The sequence below is a fragment of the Ictalurus punctatus genome, chromosome 17, assembly GCF_001660625.3.
Source record: "Ictalurus punctatus breed USDA103 chromosome 17, Coco_2.0, whole genome shotgun sequence".
NCBI lineage: Eukaryota > Metazoa > Chordata > Actinopteri > Siluriformes > Ictaluridae > Ictalurus > Ictalurus punctatus.
The window spans coordinates 20,594,045-20,608,754 of record NC_030432.2 but is presented as its reverse complement, the minus strand read 5'-3'; the positions used below and the strand labels follow the sequence as shown (position 1 = coordinate 20,608,754).

General features: G+C 43.9%; 1 protein-coding gene across 1 annotated transcript; it reads left to right on the top strand.

The window, feature by feature from the left end:
- Window positions 1–514: 514 nt before the first annotated feature.
- LOC128628661 (tripartite motif-containing protein 16) lies at window positions 515–13,770 on the top strand. Its single transcript, XM_047161440.2, has 6 exons — window positions 515–1,144; window positions 4,396–4,491; window positions 4,656–4,889; window positions 9,112–9,271; window positions 9,358–9,396; window positions 9,674–13,770. The coding sequence occupies exons 1-6, from the start codon at window positions 554–556 to the stop codon at window positions 10,204–10,206; spliced, it is 1,653 nt and encodes a 550-aa protein (XP_047017396.1). The 5' UTR covers window positions 515–553; the 3' UTR covers window positions 10,207–13,770.
- Window positions 13,771–14,710: the final 940 nt, after the last annotated feature.

Genomic DNA, 14,710 nt, shown 5'->3' with positions numbered 1-14,710 from the left:
TAGAAGTCACTGTAATAAGATTAAAGTTCCAGCTTCCATACGGAGTCTAGTCTAGCTGTCAAGCTCTTTCTCTTTCTTTCTCTTGTCTCCCCATGTTTAGTTTAGTTCATTTATTCCTTTATGCAGCTGCTTCCTTTATCCATTCAGACTTCTGACTAAAAAGTTGCTTTGGTGTTTTAAAAATTGTTTCTGTTATTTACTTTGCATCAGACACATTTTAAAAGCTTTTATGACATAAATGTTCTCCTGATGTGCTGTTTTTGATGCTTTATTTACAAACCTTCCAGCAATGATGTAAAAACGCATTCAAATATGCAAAATATGGTCATGAAGCAAAGATATTTATAAGAATTCAGAATTCATTTAATGAGAATATGTAAATCACAGAGAATCACATTTACACAAAACAATTCTCTACATTCTTCAAAACCTGAACTCCGTGTCTCTTTAAAGCCACGCCTTCGTGGCTTTAAAAAACCTGTCACACTGCACCACAAATAGAACTAGGAAGCTCTTTTCGCAGAAAACACTCACAGTGTGTGAGTGCAGGAAAATGGCAGAAGCCAGTATTTCAGTAGATCAGGATCGGTTCATCTGTCCAGTGTGTCTAGATCATCTGAAGGATCCAGTGACTACGCCCTGTGGCCACAATTTCTGTAAGGTGTGTATTAATGGCTTCTGGGATCAGGAGGATGTGAAGGGTGTCTACAGCTGTCCCCAGTGTAGAGAGACTTTCACTCCAAGGCCTGTTCTACGCAGGAACAACATGCTGGCTGAAATGGTGGAGAAACAAAATAAGACTGAACTCCAAGCTGTTTCTCCTGCTCACTGTTACGCTGGACCTGGAGATGTGGCGTGTGATTTCTGCACCGGGAGAAAACGTAAAGCCATTAATTCCTGTCTGGTGTGTCAGGCCTCCTATTGTGAAGATCATCTTAAACCTCACTTAGAGGGTCCTGCCTTTAAGAAGCACAAGTTAGTCGAAGCCTTTCTAGAGCTCCAGGAGAAGATCTGCTCTGAGCATGACAAACTCATCGAGATCTACTGTCGTACTGACCAAAGCTTCATCTGTTACTTGTGTACGATGGATAAACATAAAGGCCATGATACAGTTTCAACTAAGGCAGAAAGAACTGAAAAACAGGTGAGAACTGGATGTCATTATTCTTTTCAAAGTCAATTTATACAAATTCTATGCAGTGGTGGATCCTGGCATAAGCCATATAGGCAACCACCTATGGCAGCAACAAGCGCAGGTGTGGCATGGAGGCATGCAGCTTTCAGACACTTGTTCATTTGTTCATAGCTCATTTGAGGCAGTTTAACACAGGTTTACACACTCTCTCTGTTTTGTGCACAATGCAGGGTGTGCCCCATTCACTGAAAATGAATTCTTTATTGTCTCCTTGTGGTACACTTGCCTTTTCTGCCATGCCTCACACCTTTGCTGCTGTCTGTCTGCTCATGAAAAGTCACCTGCTAGAAACCTCAAATAGGGGAGGGATATTTTAATAGTACCATACAAAAAAATAACTCAGTGAAATTGCAAAACAAAATGCTTCCCTAGTTCCCTAGTTAAAACAGTTTTAATAACCTAAATTCCAGAATCAATACGTGAATCATTATTCAAATGTTATATTCTTATTTTGTAAAAATAAATAAACTCTTAATTTGTCCATATAATTTGTACTGCAGTGTCATCTGGCCATTATATCTCAGTTTTATTGCTAGTATCATACCTCATGTTCTATCTTTTTGCACATTTCTGACTCATGTCATTTTCACTGTAATTAGTCACTTGCTGTCTTACCTCATATCACTGTACTGCACATTCCCCATTTCTCTGTCAGTTTCATATATATGAAGTGAAGTGAAATTTTACTGAAAGTCAAAGGGTTGTTGGTAAGGAAGTGTTAAACATCAGACCGATCACTGCACTTTAAACAGCCGTCACATGATGGAGGTTTAGGATGGATGCAAGTGCAGATAAGAGCTTTATTAGATCAGAGATAGGCAGACAAATCCAAATCGTGAAAAAAAAGTGTGGTCAGAAGCAGACAATGGGTCAGGCGATCTGCAGACAGGCATTGAACAAGCAAGGTGAAACAAGAAACTAGAAGCGAGATCAAAGACCATAAAATGAAACACGATGAACAAAGGTTTGGCATGGTGATAACACTCACACAATACTTCGCAACGCATATACACACACAAGGGGTTTAAATAACAAACGTAATCAGGGGTGAAACACAAAACAGCTGAGAACAATAACATGTGAGGGAAGCAACCAATGACAATACAGGGGCGGAAGCAGGACATAAACCATAACAAAACACACGTGTCAAAAGTAAACAAAGTCAGTGTCAGTGAAACCCAGAAGCATGTGCTTGCACTTTGAGCTTTGGAGCGTGCTGTGTAGGGGTCCACTCACTGTTCCAACGACGGTATCCAATTACATGGTAGAAGGATTCCCACAAGTTCATGTCTTTTGAAGCGATGTGAATATATTTAAATTTGTCATTCCAATTCTGCTTGGCTCTCTCTTAAATTAAATCTGACTCCAATTGTAAAAACCTTGATGTTTATTTATTTCTTAGTTATTCATATTTTGATATTTTTGATCTTCTATACTTGATTGATTCTAATTTATTCTATACTTTGAATTGTACTTGTTCATTCGAATTCCGTGTCGAGTCTCGTGCTGGTCATGTGCACGGATCTCATGGTCACAAACTCGCCAGTCTTGGTCATTAGCCAGAGGTAATTGATTAATACTATTTAGACGACCGCCCCATGCTTACCCATTCGTAAATAGTACTTTATTAGTCCCCTTAGATAGTAACACTTAGTTATAGTAACGTTATCTCTAGTCAGAGGTCACGACCAGTAAAATCTACAGAGACAGACCAATAATATCTAAGTAAAATTAGAATCTTTAGCCAGCTCTCCCCTAAATACTCAGATGCTCTGTGTGTCCACCAAATGGTGCTGTTTGTGATTATAATTTGATGTTTGTGGAAGGATGTACTTTATTTACATACAGGAGGTAATTTGAGTGAGGGACCCTGGGAGGGTATGCCTTTAACGTCATGTAATATTTTTATTTGAACTGCTGTTGAGGGAATGAGACCATATTTTCCAGTTCCACTGAGACCTTTTGTATAATATAGTAAACATGTATAGTTGACATCTTATTCGCATTAAAACATGTTATGCAATGCATTTAGACCTTGGGTGTGTTTAAGGTGATCTCAATACAGAGAAATAGAAGTGTGTGGGGAGAGAGGAAGTGAGGATCTTCCAAGCTGACTCCGATGGAAATGCTAATTTTTGGGGTGATCTCAATACAAAGAGAAGGGTGTGGGGGAGAGAAGAAGTGAGGATCTTCCAGGCTCCACTCAGTTATCTACTCCTGCTATCTCAGGTGTGTATGCTAATTCTGTAGGAGAAAGTTTGAGTGTTCGTTGAGTAGTTCTCTCTAGGTTCAGACATCTTGGCACCTGCCTTACAGTTTCATACTCTGGTGCTTAGCGCGAGGGGAAATCATGACAGAACCCAGTCCCCCCCACCCCCAAAGGCGCTACTCCCAGAGTGCCAGAAAACACTCCTTCCACCGGTGGTCCGGGCCCTCTGGGCAAAATGTCTTCACAGCTTCTCAGGTACGGAGGCAAGCATTGTCCAACAGATAACAGGCTCCTCAAGGAGCCGAGGGGCAGGCATGAGGCTGGGGCAGGCTCACCGGGGTCGCTAGACAGCACCCAGGCAAGGGACGAGAAGGTAGAGCGACGCCCTCAGCGGAACAGGAAGGCAGAGCGATATCCTGAGCTGAGCGGGGAGGCTGAACTTGGTTGGCCGTGTCAGCAGACTCTGGCATGACCAGAATTTGGTTGGCCGTGTCAGCAGACTCAGGAGCGAGCAAAACTTGGTTGGCCATGTCAACAGACTCAGGTGTGAGCCGAACTTGGTTGGTCGTACCGTCACCCTCGGAAAGGAACATGGCTTAGGAGGCTGTCTCATCGACCTCGGACAGGATTATGTTACTGCAAAAATTGGGTAGAACATGAAAATTTTAGATGGACTTCTGACTGGCTTTTGCTTTGCGCTAGATCATAAAACATTATGGGAAAATGACCCTAAGTGGACATTAATTTTCTGTGACGCCAATCCTGACACCTTTCTATGTGAATAACATATGGGTTTATGTGTATTGCAAATCATTGCATTCTGTTTTTATTCACATTTTAGGCAGTGTCCCAATTTTTTTGGAATTGGGGTTGTACACTATAATTCTACAGAACCTGAGTAAAACTTATTCATTTTATTCATGTTAATTGTTACAATTGACACACTGAGCTCCTGATTTAGAAATAATGAAATGTATTTTATTTGTCTCAGAATGAGGTAAAGGAGGAGCAGATGAAATCCCAGCAGAGGATCCAGGAGAAGCAGAAGAAGGTGCAGGAGCTGAAACAGACTGTGGACACTATTAAGGTAAGGAGTAAACACACACATACACACACACACACACACACACACACACAATATATATAGACAGTATAGGGTCATTGTAAGAGAAAGTTGATCTTTAGATGCAGCTCCATCGTGTGTGTGTGTGTGTGTGTGTGTGTGTGTGTGTGTGTTTGTGTGTCTTACAGATGCGTTCACAGGCAGCGGTAGATGAGAGTGAGGGGATCTTTACTGAGCTGATCAGCTCCATGGAGAAAAAGCGCTCGGAGGTGAAGGAGCTGATCAGAGCTCAGGAGAAAGCTGAATTGAGTCGAGCTGAACAACTCCTGAAGCAACTGGAGCAGGAGATTGCTGATCTTAAGAGGAGAGTCACTGAGCTGGAGCAGCTTTCACACACACACGATCACATCCACTTCCTCCAGGTAACACTCACTGTCTGATCTACAGAGGGCGCTGTTCCTCACAAAGTTTCCTCCTAAGAGCATCTGGGTTACGCGTGTAACCCTGTTCCCTGAGAAGGGAACGAGACATTGTGTTTAGCATAACACTATGGGAATGCCCTTGCGCATGACTGGCATCTGAATGTTGTGTAAAATCATGCCTATTTATAGGCCTGCCATGATCAGGTGATGTGGCAATTAAGCGCGTCGCATGATATATATATGAACTGTGCCGTCAGCCTCTATTATCTGAAGCGAAGACGCAATTCACAGGCTTACCCTGGTATGACAAAGCTACGCAACGTCTCGTTCCCTTCTTAGGGAAAAGGGTTACAGGAATAACCCAGGCGTTCCCTTTCAAAGTGAACTCCAAGTTGCGTTTAGCATAACACTATGGGAACGAGAATACCCACTCCCTCATACCGAGGGTACGGCCTGTTCAAAAAGACCCAAGCCCAAGGGTCACTGCAAGACACTCAAGCCCAGGGCAGAATGAATATCTAGGCTGTAATATCGAATGAATGTGTGTGGTGTAGACCACCCTGCAGCAGCACACACATCCTGTAAGGATACCCCGTTGGACAAAGCCTTTAAGGAGGCAACCCCCTAGTGGAATGGGCCTTTATGCCCAGAGCAAGACCATGCGCCTCCTAAGCGATAGAGATTGCTTCCACTATCCAATTAGAGATGCGCTGCTTTGACACAGCATCACCTCTACTGTTGCGGCCAAAGCAGACCAGCAGCTGCTCTGACTTACACCACTGGCTGGAGTTGTGGACGTAAGTACAGAGAGCCCTTACTGGACACAGCAGGTGCATACTCTCTTGTTCTGGTGTGAGGAACAGAGGAGGGCAAAAATCCTGCAACACCACAGGCTGGGCAGCAGATGTAGTCACTTTAGGAATATAATCTGGCCTAGAATACAGGAAGGCTTTGGCTAATCCAGGAGTAAAGTCAAGGCAGGAAGGGGCAACAGAGAGGGCTCAAATAGGGCACCTGACAGACCTTCCAGGACCAGAAAGCTGACACTTGAGTGCATACAATTTCCTCATGGATGGTGCCCTAGGGTTCAACATGGTCTCTACAACCTCAGTTGTGAGACCAGAATGTATGAGCTGGTTCCCCTCAGGGGGCAGACCCAGAGTTTCCATAGTTGTGGCAGAGGGTGATAAATCAGCCCTCCAGCTTGAGAGAGTAGATCCACACTAAAGGCTCAAATGGGGCACCTGACAGTCCTTCTAGGACCATAGAAAGGTCCCAGGAAGGTATGCGCAGCCTGCAGATGGACCTCAGCCACCTGACACCACGCATAAACCTCAATGTTAGAGGATGTTGCCCCATAGAGGCTCCATCAACAGGGGCGTGGCTGGCCAAAATGGTCGCCACATAAACCCTGATTGTAGAAGGAGCCCATCCTGCTCAGAAACATCCTTGTAAGAACTCCAGGACTGTAGCTATTGCGCAGTTTACTGGGTCTAGCTAGCATTCCTCACACCACAAGACAAAAAGCCGCCACTTGAGCACATATAATTTCCACATGGATTGTGCTCTAGGGTTCAACATGGTCTCTACAACCTCAGTTGCCCAGAATGTACGTTGCACTCACTGCCAAAACTTTCCCTCTGTCCAGAGAAGAATTAGTTGCGCCTGACTAAACAGGGGGCGCGGGCATAATCCTCCATGGTAGTCAATATATGAGACCACCGCTGTGTTGTCTGTAAACACATGGTAACCTCTCAATTGACGTAGGCTGCTGCTGCCATAAGCTCCAATAGTCTCCCATAGAGACTGGAGAGGATGCCAAGATCCAGCTTTATCTTGCTCAACGTTGATAGGATTGACCCTATGCATGTTGGGGATAGAAACGCCCTCATCATAGTAGAACCCTTATAACCCCTAGAAAAGCTGTCCACTGCACTAGAGAAAGCATATTTTTCTGAGGTTCAACCTGAGCCCCAAGCTCTTCATGTGGGTGAGAACAACATCTCGATGTTGAACCGCCAATTCCCTGGATCGTGCTAGAATTAACCAGTCGTGCAGGTAGTTTAGTACACGGATGCCCTGGAGTCACAATGGAGCCAGAATGACATCCATGCACTTTGTGAAAGTGCGAGGGGATAAAGCTAGCCCGAAGGGAAGAACCCGATCTTGACTATGTGGAAAACGCACCTTTTAGATCTCTCGTCACAAACTGAATCTGTGGAATGATAAGTTTGGGCTTCAGCATCTTGAACCTGTATGTCTGAAGAGTACAGTTCAGATGACGCAGATCTAAAATTGGCTGTATACTCCTCTATTTTTTTGCGGATCAGGAAATAACGGCTGTAAAAACCTCCCTCCCTCAGGCAACGGGGTACATGTTCTATGGCCCCTTTGTCCAAGAGTAATCTTACCTCCTGCGCTAACGTCAGGCTCTGGTCTGTGCTGACTACTGTGGTGAGCACACCTCTGAACCGGGGGTGTCGAGCTCTAAACTGGACCCGGTACCCTTTTCTACGGTAGACAGAACCCATGGAGACACATTTGGCAGTAGTTTCCACGCTGCCAGATGGTCTTTTAGTGACGTTAACTATTCCACATTCTATTGGAGGGAAAGCATCAGATTTCCGTTGCCCTGTGACAGCTCGCTGAACAGAGAACACTGAAAATTCGGGACAGCTTTAGCTCGGGAAGGCACTACAGTAGCACTGGGGGCTAACTGCCCTAATAACCTCATGTCCCTTGATACATCCCTCCATGGCCCCTCAGGACCGCTCTTCTTTGTCTGCTTGGCCTTTAGGACCATTATCAGATCAGGCCTAGTAACAGGCCGTGACTGTGGACGCCCGGTTCCCCTGGCTGTCTGCAGGGGTTGGCGGGCTGCCATACTTGCCTTCTGTGATGGATGCCTGGGTAAACTCGACACAACAGGGAAGGAACTGGCTTAATGCCACCATATGTTGAACTCACTCAGCAGGTCTGCTTGGTAGGCCTTCAACCCTGTCACTGTATGCAGTGACCCACAAGCAAGACTAATACTGCATAGGCTTTGAACACCCACGGTGGCCTTACACAGTGGCTTGGATGGCAAAGCCGGCCCCCCTAAATTATCTGCCGTCGATTGAGCGAGGTAGCTATTTTGTCATGCACTACTGGAAGAAAGGGGAGTTTTCTGCAGGGTGAGGGATTTACTTTCAGTGGAGAGAAAAAAGCTCATCCAGCCTTAGTAATCACTTCAAGCAACTCTTTATATGTTGCTCTCAGTTTTTAGTACACCCTTCTGGCTCCTCGGAGTCAGAGAGGAATTATTACTATTATTTGTGTGTGTGTGTGTGTGTGTGTGTGTGTGTGTGTGTGTGTGTGTGTGTGTGTTTTTTTGGCTGTCCATAGCGGAAGGAGGAGTCACGATGCGAGCTATAAAATCCATTGGAGAGCCGGACCCGGAAGACAGAGCAAGAGACCCGGAAGACAGAGCAAGAGGCTCCTCTTCCGGATCCATAAGGGATCCCCCGGACCTGAGACAGCTAGCTACCTCGGCAGCGGCCGGCCCAGAGCCGCGAGGCTCTGAAACCCAACTTGCTTTGGCTTCCAAGAAGAGACCAAGTCGTGAGCGGAGCTGCCTAATGTAGGCGTTATAATGCGCAGTCAGACCTCTCGAGGGCTGCTGTCGCATGCTCCATTCCTAAACACTTCACACAGAAAGTGTGCACTACTCCCCATGATGAAACAGGAGCAAGGCGTAACACGCTTCCTGAATTCTCTCACTCATATTTTTCTCTCTCGCTCATTCCTTTTTTTCCCTCTCTTTTCTTAAAGGGATAGAAAAGAGATTTTGAGAAAAGATAGAGAGGAAATGAAGCATCTTTTTGTTTCTTTCCACAAACAACCAACATGCAGTCTTGCTGAAGATATTGAGGCTGATGGAGCGGTTCACAGGTGCCATTATATATCACGCAATCCACTTAAATGCCACGTCACCTGATCACGGCAGACCTATAAATAGGAATGATTTTACACAAGATTCAGGTGCCGGTCACGCGCAAGGGCACTCCCATAGTGTTATGCTAAACGCAACGTGGAGTTCCCTTTGAAAGGGAACTTGTTACAGCACAATAAATGTTCCTGTCTGAGATCACAAGTATGTCTTTGGTCTGACACAGTCTGAGATTCATTCGTTCCTGTCCTACATTCTTCTCCTTCTCTGTTATGTGTTTCCTCTCTGTAGTGTTTCCCGTCTCTCTGTGTTTCTCCTGGATCTGAGGACTCACCCAGCTTCACTGTCAATCAACATCTCTCATTTGTTGGAGTGAGGAAATCTCTCTCAAATCTGAAACAACAAGTCGAGAAAATCTGTGAAGAGGAATTCAACAAAATCCGTCCACAAGGTGGCAATTTAATTGATGTATCTGTCTGAAACAAGGCTTTAAACTGTTTCCATGTCAATATTTCTGTTTCCATTTTATTTCCACAGCTGTAGTACTTCAGAAAAGCAGAGAGGATTTACTGCGGTGTAAGTGTAAAATACACACACACACTCACACACACACTTATTTTAAATCCTGTGATTAACATTTATGGCATTTGGCAGACACACAGCGTGATTTACATTTATCACATTTATACAGCTGAGCAGTTAAGAGTTAAAGGCCTTGCTCAAGGGCCCAGCAGTGGCAGCTTATTGGTGCTGTGATTTGAACTCACAACCTTTCAACCAGTCGTCCACGTTCTTAACCACTGAGGTGCCACTTCCCATTAATATCTAACCTGTGGACATTTTATTGTTTTAGATTTCTGCTATCTGATTCTGGATCCCAACACGGTACATCGTCGACTCATTCTGTCTGAGAAGAACAGAGTGGTGAAGCGCAACAGGACAGAACAGCCATACCCTGATCATCCAGAGAGATTTGACTCCTGGACTCAGGTGTTGTGTAAGGAGAGTTTGTGTGGACGCTGTTACTGGGAGGTGGAGTGGAGCGGTGATGTGTCCATATCAGTCTCCTATAAAGAGATCAGCAGGAAAGGAGGGGCAAATGAGTGTTTGTTTGGGTACAACAATCAGTCCTGGAGTCTGCAGTGTTCCCCTTCCTCTGTCGCTTTCTGGCACAACAAAATTAAGACTGAGCTCCGAGGTCCAGCATCCTCCAGAATAGGAGTGTATGTGGATCACAGTGCAGGTACAACTCTGTCCTTCTACAGCATCTCTGACACGATGAGGCTCCTCCACAGAGTCCACACCACATTCTCTCACCCTCATCCTCTATATGCTGGGTTCTGTGTAGGTAATAACTCAATTCTGAGGTTATGTGACTTGAAATGAAATGTTAGTAAAGGGTTAGTAAAAACTATAAGAGAGGTGTCAGATTTAATTTCAACCTGAGCTACAATGCCATTTTTGTGTGTACAAACTGTAACATTAATACTTATTATTATTATTTTCTAACCGCATCTTTTCTATAGATTAAAAAATTACATAAACAATATCTTATTGCAGACTGCAGGATGTTTCCAGAGCAAAGAAATGTTATGAAACAGACTATTTAACTGTATGCACTATTAGCACAAGTACTATATTGACATGAAAATTTTATAAGTCTCAGAAATTCTGTTTCTTTTGAAATAGGTTAATAATAGGTTCTGTTTCTTTTGAAATAAGTTTCTTTTGAAACTTACTCAAATTTTTGGTATTTCTGTGTTGCTTCTGGTGGAAACACACCTTACAGTGTTTAAAAGCCACTTCTTATTTTATATCTTTAACCATTGTCTGGTTAAGGGTCTGGATAATATACAGTGCTCTCGGAAATCTGCAAAAATAATACTCCATTATAATGAAAACAAATAAACTAATTTCTAATAGAATAAACCAATACATTTGCAGAAGAATTCAGACCCTTTGCTGCAATCACACTCTACAAGGTTTTTGGAAATTAGATGATTAATTCATTTTTTAAATTTTTTTTTTTTAAAGGCTTCCTTCTTGCCACCCTACCCTGTAGCCTATACATATGAAGAATTTGGGAGATTGTTCTCACATGTAGGGAGCAACCAGTACTTCCCAGAAATTACTACAATTCTTTTAATATTGCTGTAGGCCTCTTGGTAACCTCTCTGAACAATTTTCTTCTGGTCTTCTTATCATATTCAGAGGGACATCATGTTCTTAGTAGTGTCACTGTTGTGCCATATTTTCTCCACTTGTGGCTTATTGTCTTTACATTGTTCCATGGTATATCCAATACCTTGGAAATTGTTTGTAACCCTCTCCTGATTGATATTTTTCAACAAAGAGATTCCATGCCTGCTTTTTAAGCTCTTTTTGTCATGATTTCCCCTTGTGCTAGTGCAGGAGCATGCAGCATGCTCTGAAGCTCAAACTGCGAGTGTGGGCTTCTGGGTTTTACAGTGACATTTACTTTGTTGAATTTTGACACGTGTGTTTTGTTATGGTTTATTTCCTGTCTCTGCCCCATATTGTCATTGGCTGTTTCCCTTACGTGTCATCATTGTACTTGTGTTTCACAAGTTTGAAATTGCATTTGTTATTTAAACCCCTCGTGTGTCTATGTTCAATGCGAAGTATATGCTCAGTTACATTTTGTCTCTGCCATTTCCAAGACTTGATACCTTGTTTGTTTATTCTGGTTTTGACTTTGTTCTTGTTTTTGACCTCGTCTTTTTGCCTTGCCTTGTTTAGACTGTTTGCCTGATCACCTGACCTCTGCCTGTCTATGTTTATTGATTTCTGTCTGATCCCTTGGACTTTTTATTTTATTAAACTGCCATACCTGCACTTGCTTCCGTCTCAGACTCCATTACGTGGAGGTGGGAGAAGGAGGGGAAATTCTCCCTAATTCGAGCCAATCAGGAGTGGCTCAATATGATGTACGCCATCAGGGGGTATGTCATGGTGGAGCCTTCCAACCAGACTTCAACTATCTCCCACTTTCCCTCCCCCACTGTGGATGTAGTTCAGCCTGCAGAGTCGACGGAGATCAATGCTCAGTCTCCCTGCTCGACTGAGGATGCCACTCAGCCTCCCTGTTCAGTTGAGGATGTTTCTCCACCTCCCGTTGCAGCCAAGAGCTCCGATTTTCTTCCCTGCTCCGCCTCAGATGTCACTATGCCACGCTCCACTTCAGATATCACCCTGACTTCCTACTCCACTGAGGACATTGCTCTGCCATCCTGCTCGGCTGCGGACGTTGCTCTGCCATCCTGCTTCCCTGAGGATGTCACTCTACCTCCATGCTCCACTGAAGATGCCGTTCCTTTTCTTTGTTTCGCGCCGTATGTCGCTCCTCCTTCCTGCTCTACAGAGGACATCACTCCCCCCTTATGCTTCACACAAAGCATCGCTCCCCTCTCTGTCCTCGTGGAGAACTTTGCTCCTACCACTGGCCTCGAGGAGAACTTCGCTCCCCCTCAGACCTCACAGAGAGTGTCACTCCTCCCTCTAGCTTCATGGGGAATGTTGCTATCCCCTCTGACTCCGTTTTGAGCTTTGTTTCACCTGCTGGCTGCATAGTAGCCATCGCTCAGCATTCAAGCCAGGCTGGGGACATCATGTCATCTCTCTGCGGTGCGGAAGAGATGCCCCACTCCTGGACCTCAGAGAGCACGCCAAGTTCCTGAACGAGATTGATGAGATGGCATCTCAAGCCAAGTTCCTGTCGGAGAGTAAAGAGATGGCCTCTCAAGCCATGTTCCTGTCTGAAGGTGACGAGACGGCCTCCGAAGTCATGTTCCTGTCTGAGTCAATGAGGCGGCCTCCCAAGTCAACTTCTTGTCTGGGGTCGACGAGGCGGCCTCCCAAGCCAAGTTCATGTCCAAGGTCGATGAGGTAGCCTCCCAAGACATGTTCCTGTCCGAGGTCGACAAGACGACCTCAGAAGACACGTTCCTGGCCGAGGTCAACGAGACGACCTCTCAAGCCATGTCCCTGTCCAAAGTCAATGAGACAGCCAACCAAGTTCTGCTCATGCTTGAATCTCCTGACGCAGCCAACCAAGTTCTGCCATCCTGTTCCGCTGAGGACATCACTCTGCCATCCTGATCTGGTGAGGAAGTCGCTCTGCCATCCTGTTCCACTGAGGACGTCACTCTGCCATCCTGTTCCGCTGAGGACATCACTCTGCCTTCTTGTTCCAACGAAGCTGACGATCAAGCTTCCCACACCTGGGTGCTGCCTAGGGACCCCAGCGAACCTGCCACAGCCTCATGCCTGCTCCTTGGCTCCTTGAGGAGCCTGCTATCTGTGTGACAGTGCCTGCCTTGGGACCTGAGGGGCTGTGAATACATTTTGCCCAGAGGGGAGGGAGGGGAGGGAATGTTTTTTGGCTCTCCGGGAATAGGGCCCTTGGGGGCGGGGCTCTGTCATGATTTCTCTTCCTGCTAGCATGGGAGTACGCAGCATGCTCCGAAGCCCGAAGTGCGAGCACACGCTTCCGGGTTTTATAGTGACATTGACTTTGTTGATTTTTGACACGTGTGATTTGTTATGGTTAATGTCCTGTCTCCACCACTGTATCACCACTGTCCATCTCCACTGTATTGTCATTGGTTGTTTCCCTTATGTGGCATCATTGTACTCAGCTGTTTTGTGTTTCACCCCTGATTATGTTTGTTATTTAAACCCCTCATGTGCCCATGTTCAAGGCAAAGTATACGCTCAGTTACATTTTGTCTCTGCCATTACGAAGACTTGATACCTTGTTTGTTTATTCTGGTTTTGAATTTGTTCTTGTTTTTGACCTCGCCTATTTGCCTTGCCTTGTTTGGACTGTTTACCTGATCACCTGACCTCTGCCTGTATCTGTTTATTGATTTCTGCCTGATCCCTTGGACTTGTTATTTTATTAAACTGCCACACCTGCACTTGCTTCCATCTTAGTCTCCATTTCGTGCCACTTTGTATCCCATGGCTTTTCTAGTTGGGTTATACCAAGAGTATGTCATGAAAATCCTATAGGAACAACTGTACTTTATTTGAGGTTAATCAGTCACTTTAATTGATGGCAGGTGTACACTAATTAGTATTAAACATGATTTTGAATGTAATTGGTTGGTTTAGAACACTGCCACATTCTCAATTATAAAATGGTGTTACTGTACTTTTTTTTTTAAATTCCCCTAACTGATTCTTATTGTATTTCACTTTAATTAATAGGTTAGATTTTTTAGATCCACTGTATGTATATATATATATATATATATATATATATATATATATATATATATATATATATATATATATATATATATATATATTATATTGCTTTGCTTTAAAACTTCGATAAAGTAGGAGAGTCAACGCTTGTTACTCAAGTGCTTTACTTTAATAAATCCTGTTTAATCTGGATGTATACCTTGGCTGACTGTTTCAAATCTTACTTGAATAGATGTAAAAATAAATAAATAAATAAATAAAATAAAAAATTACGACAGGGAAAATTTTTCAAGTTAAATGTAAAGTAACCCATGAGGAAGATATTTGAGTTGTTTTAAAGTTTTAAGTTGACAGAAAGATTTTTACTGCATGAATTCCCATTCTCAAGGCTGCCTCTTCACTCAAGCTGTAAGCTCGATAACAATTTACGGACCCCTACTGGTTAATACAATAATGCAAGACGGACTTAACATCACCATGTAACCAAGCTTGGGGAGTAACAGAATACATGTAATGGTGTTACATCATCAGGATACAAAAAACTGGTAACTGTAATCTGTTACAGTTACTTCAGAAAACAGAGTAATCAGATTACAGGTACATTTTAAAAAAGAAAAGAAAAGGGAATACTATCGAGATTACATATTTTGATTATTTA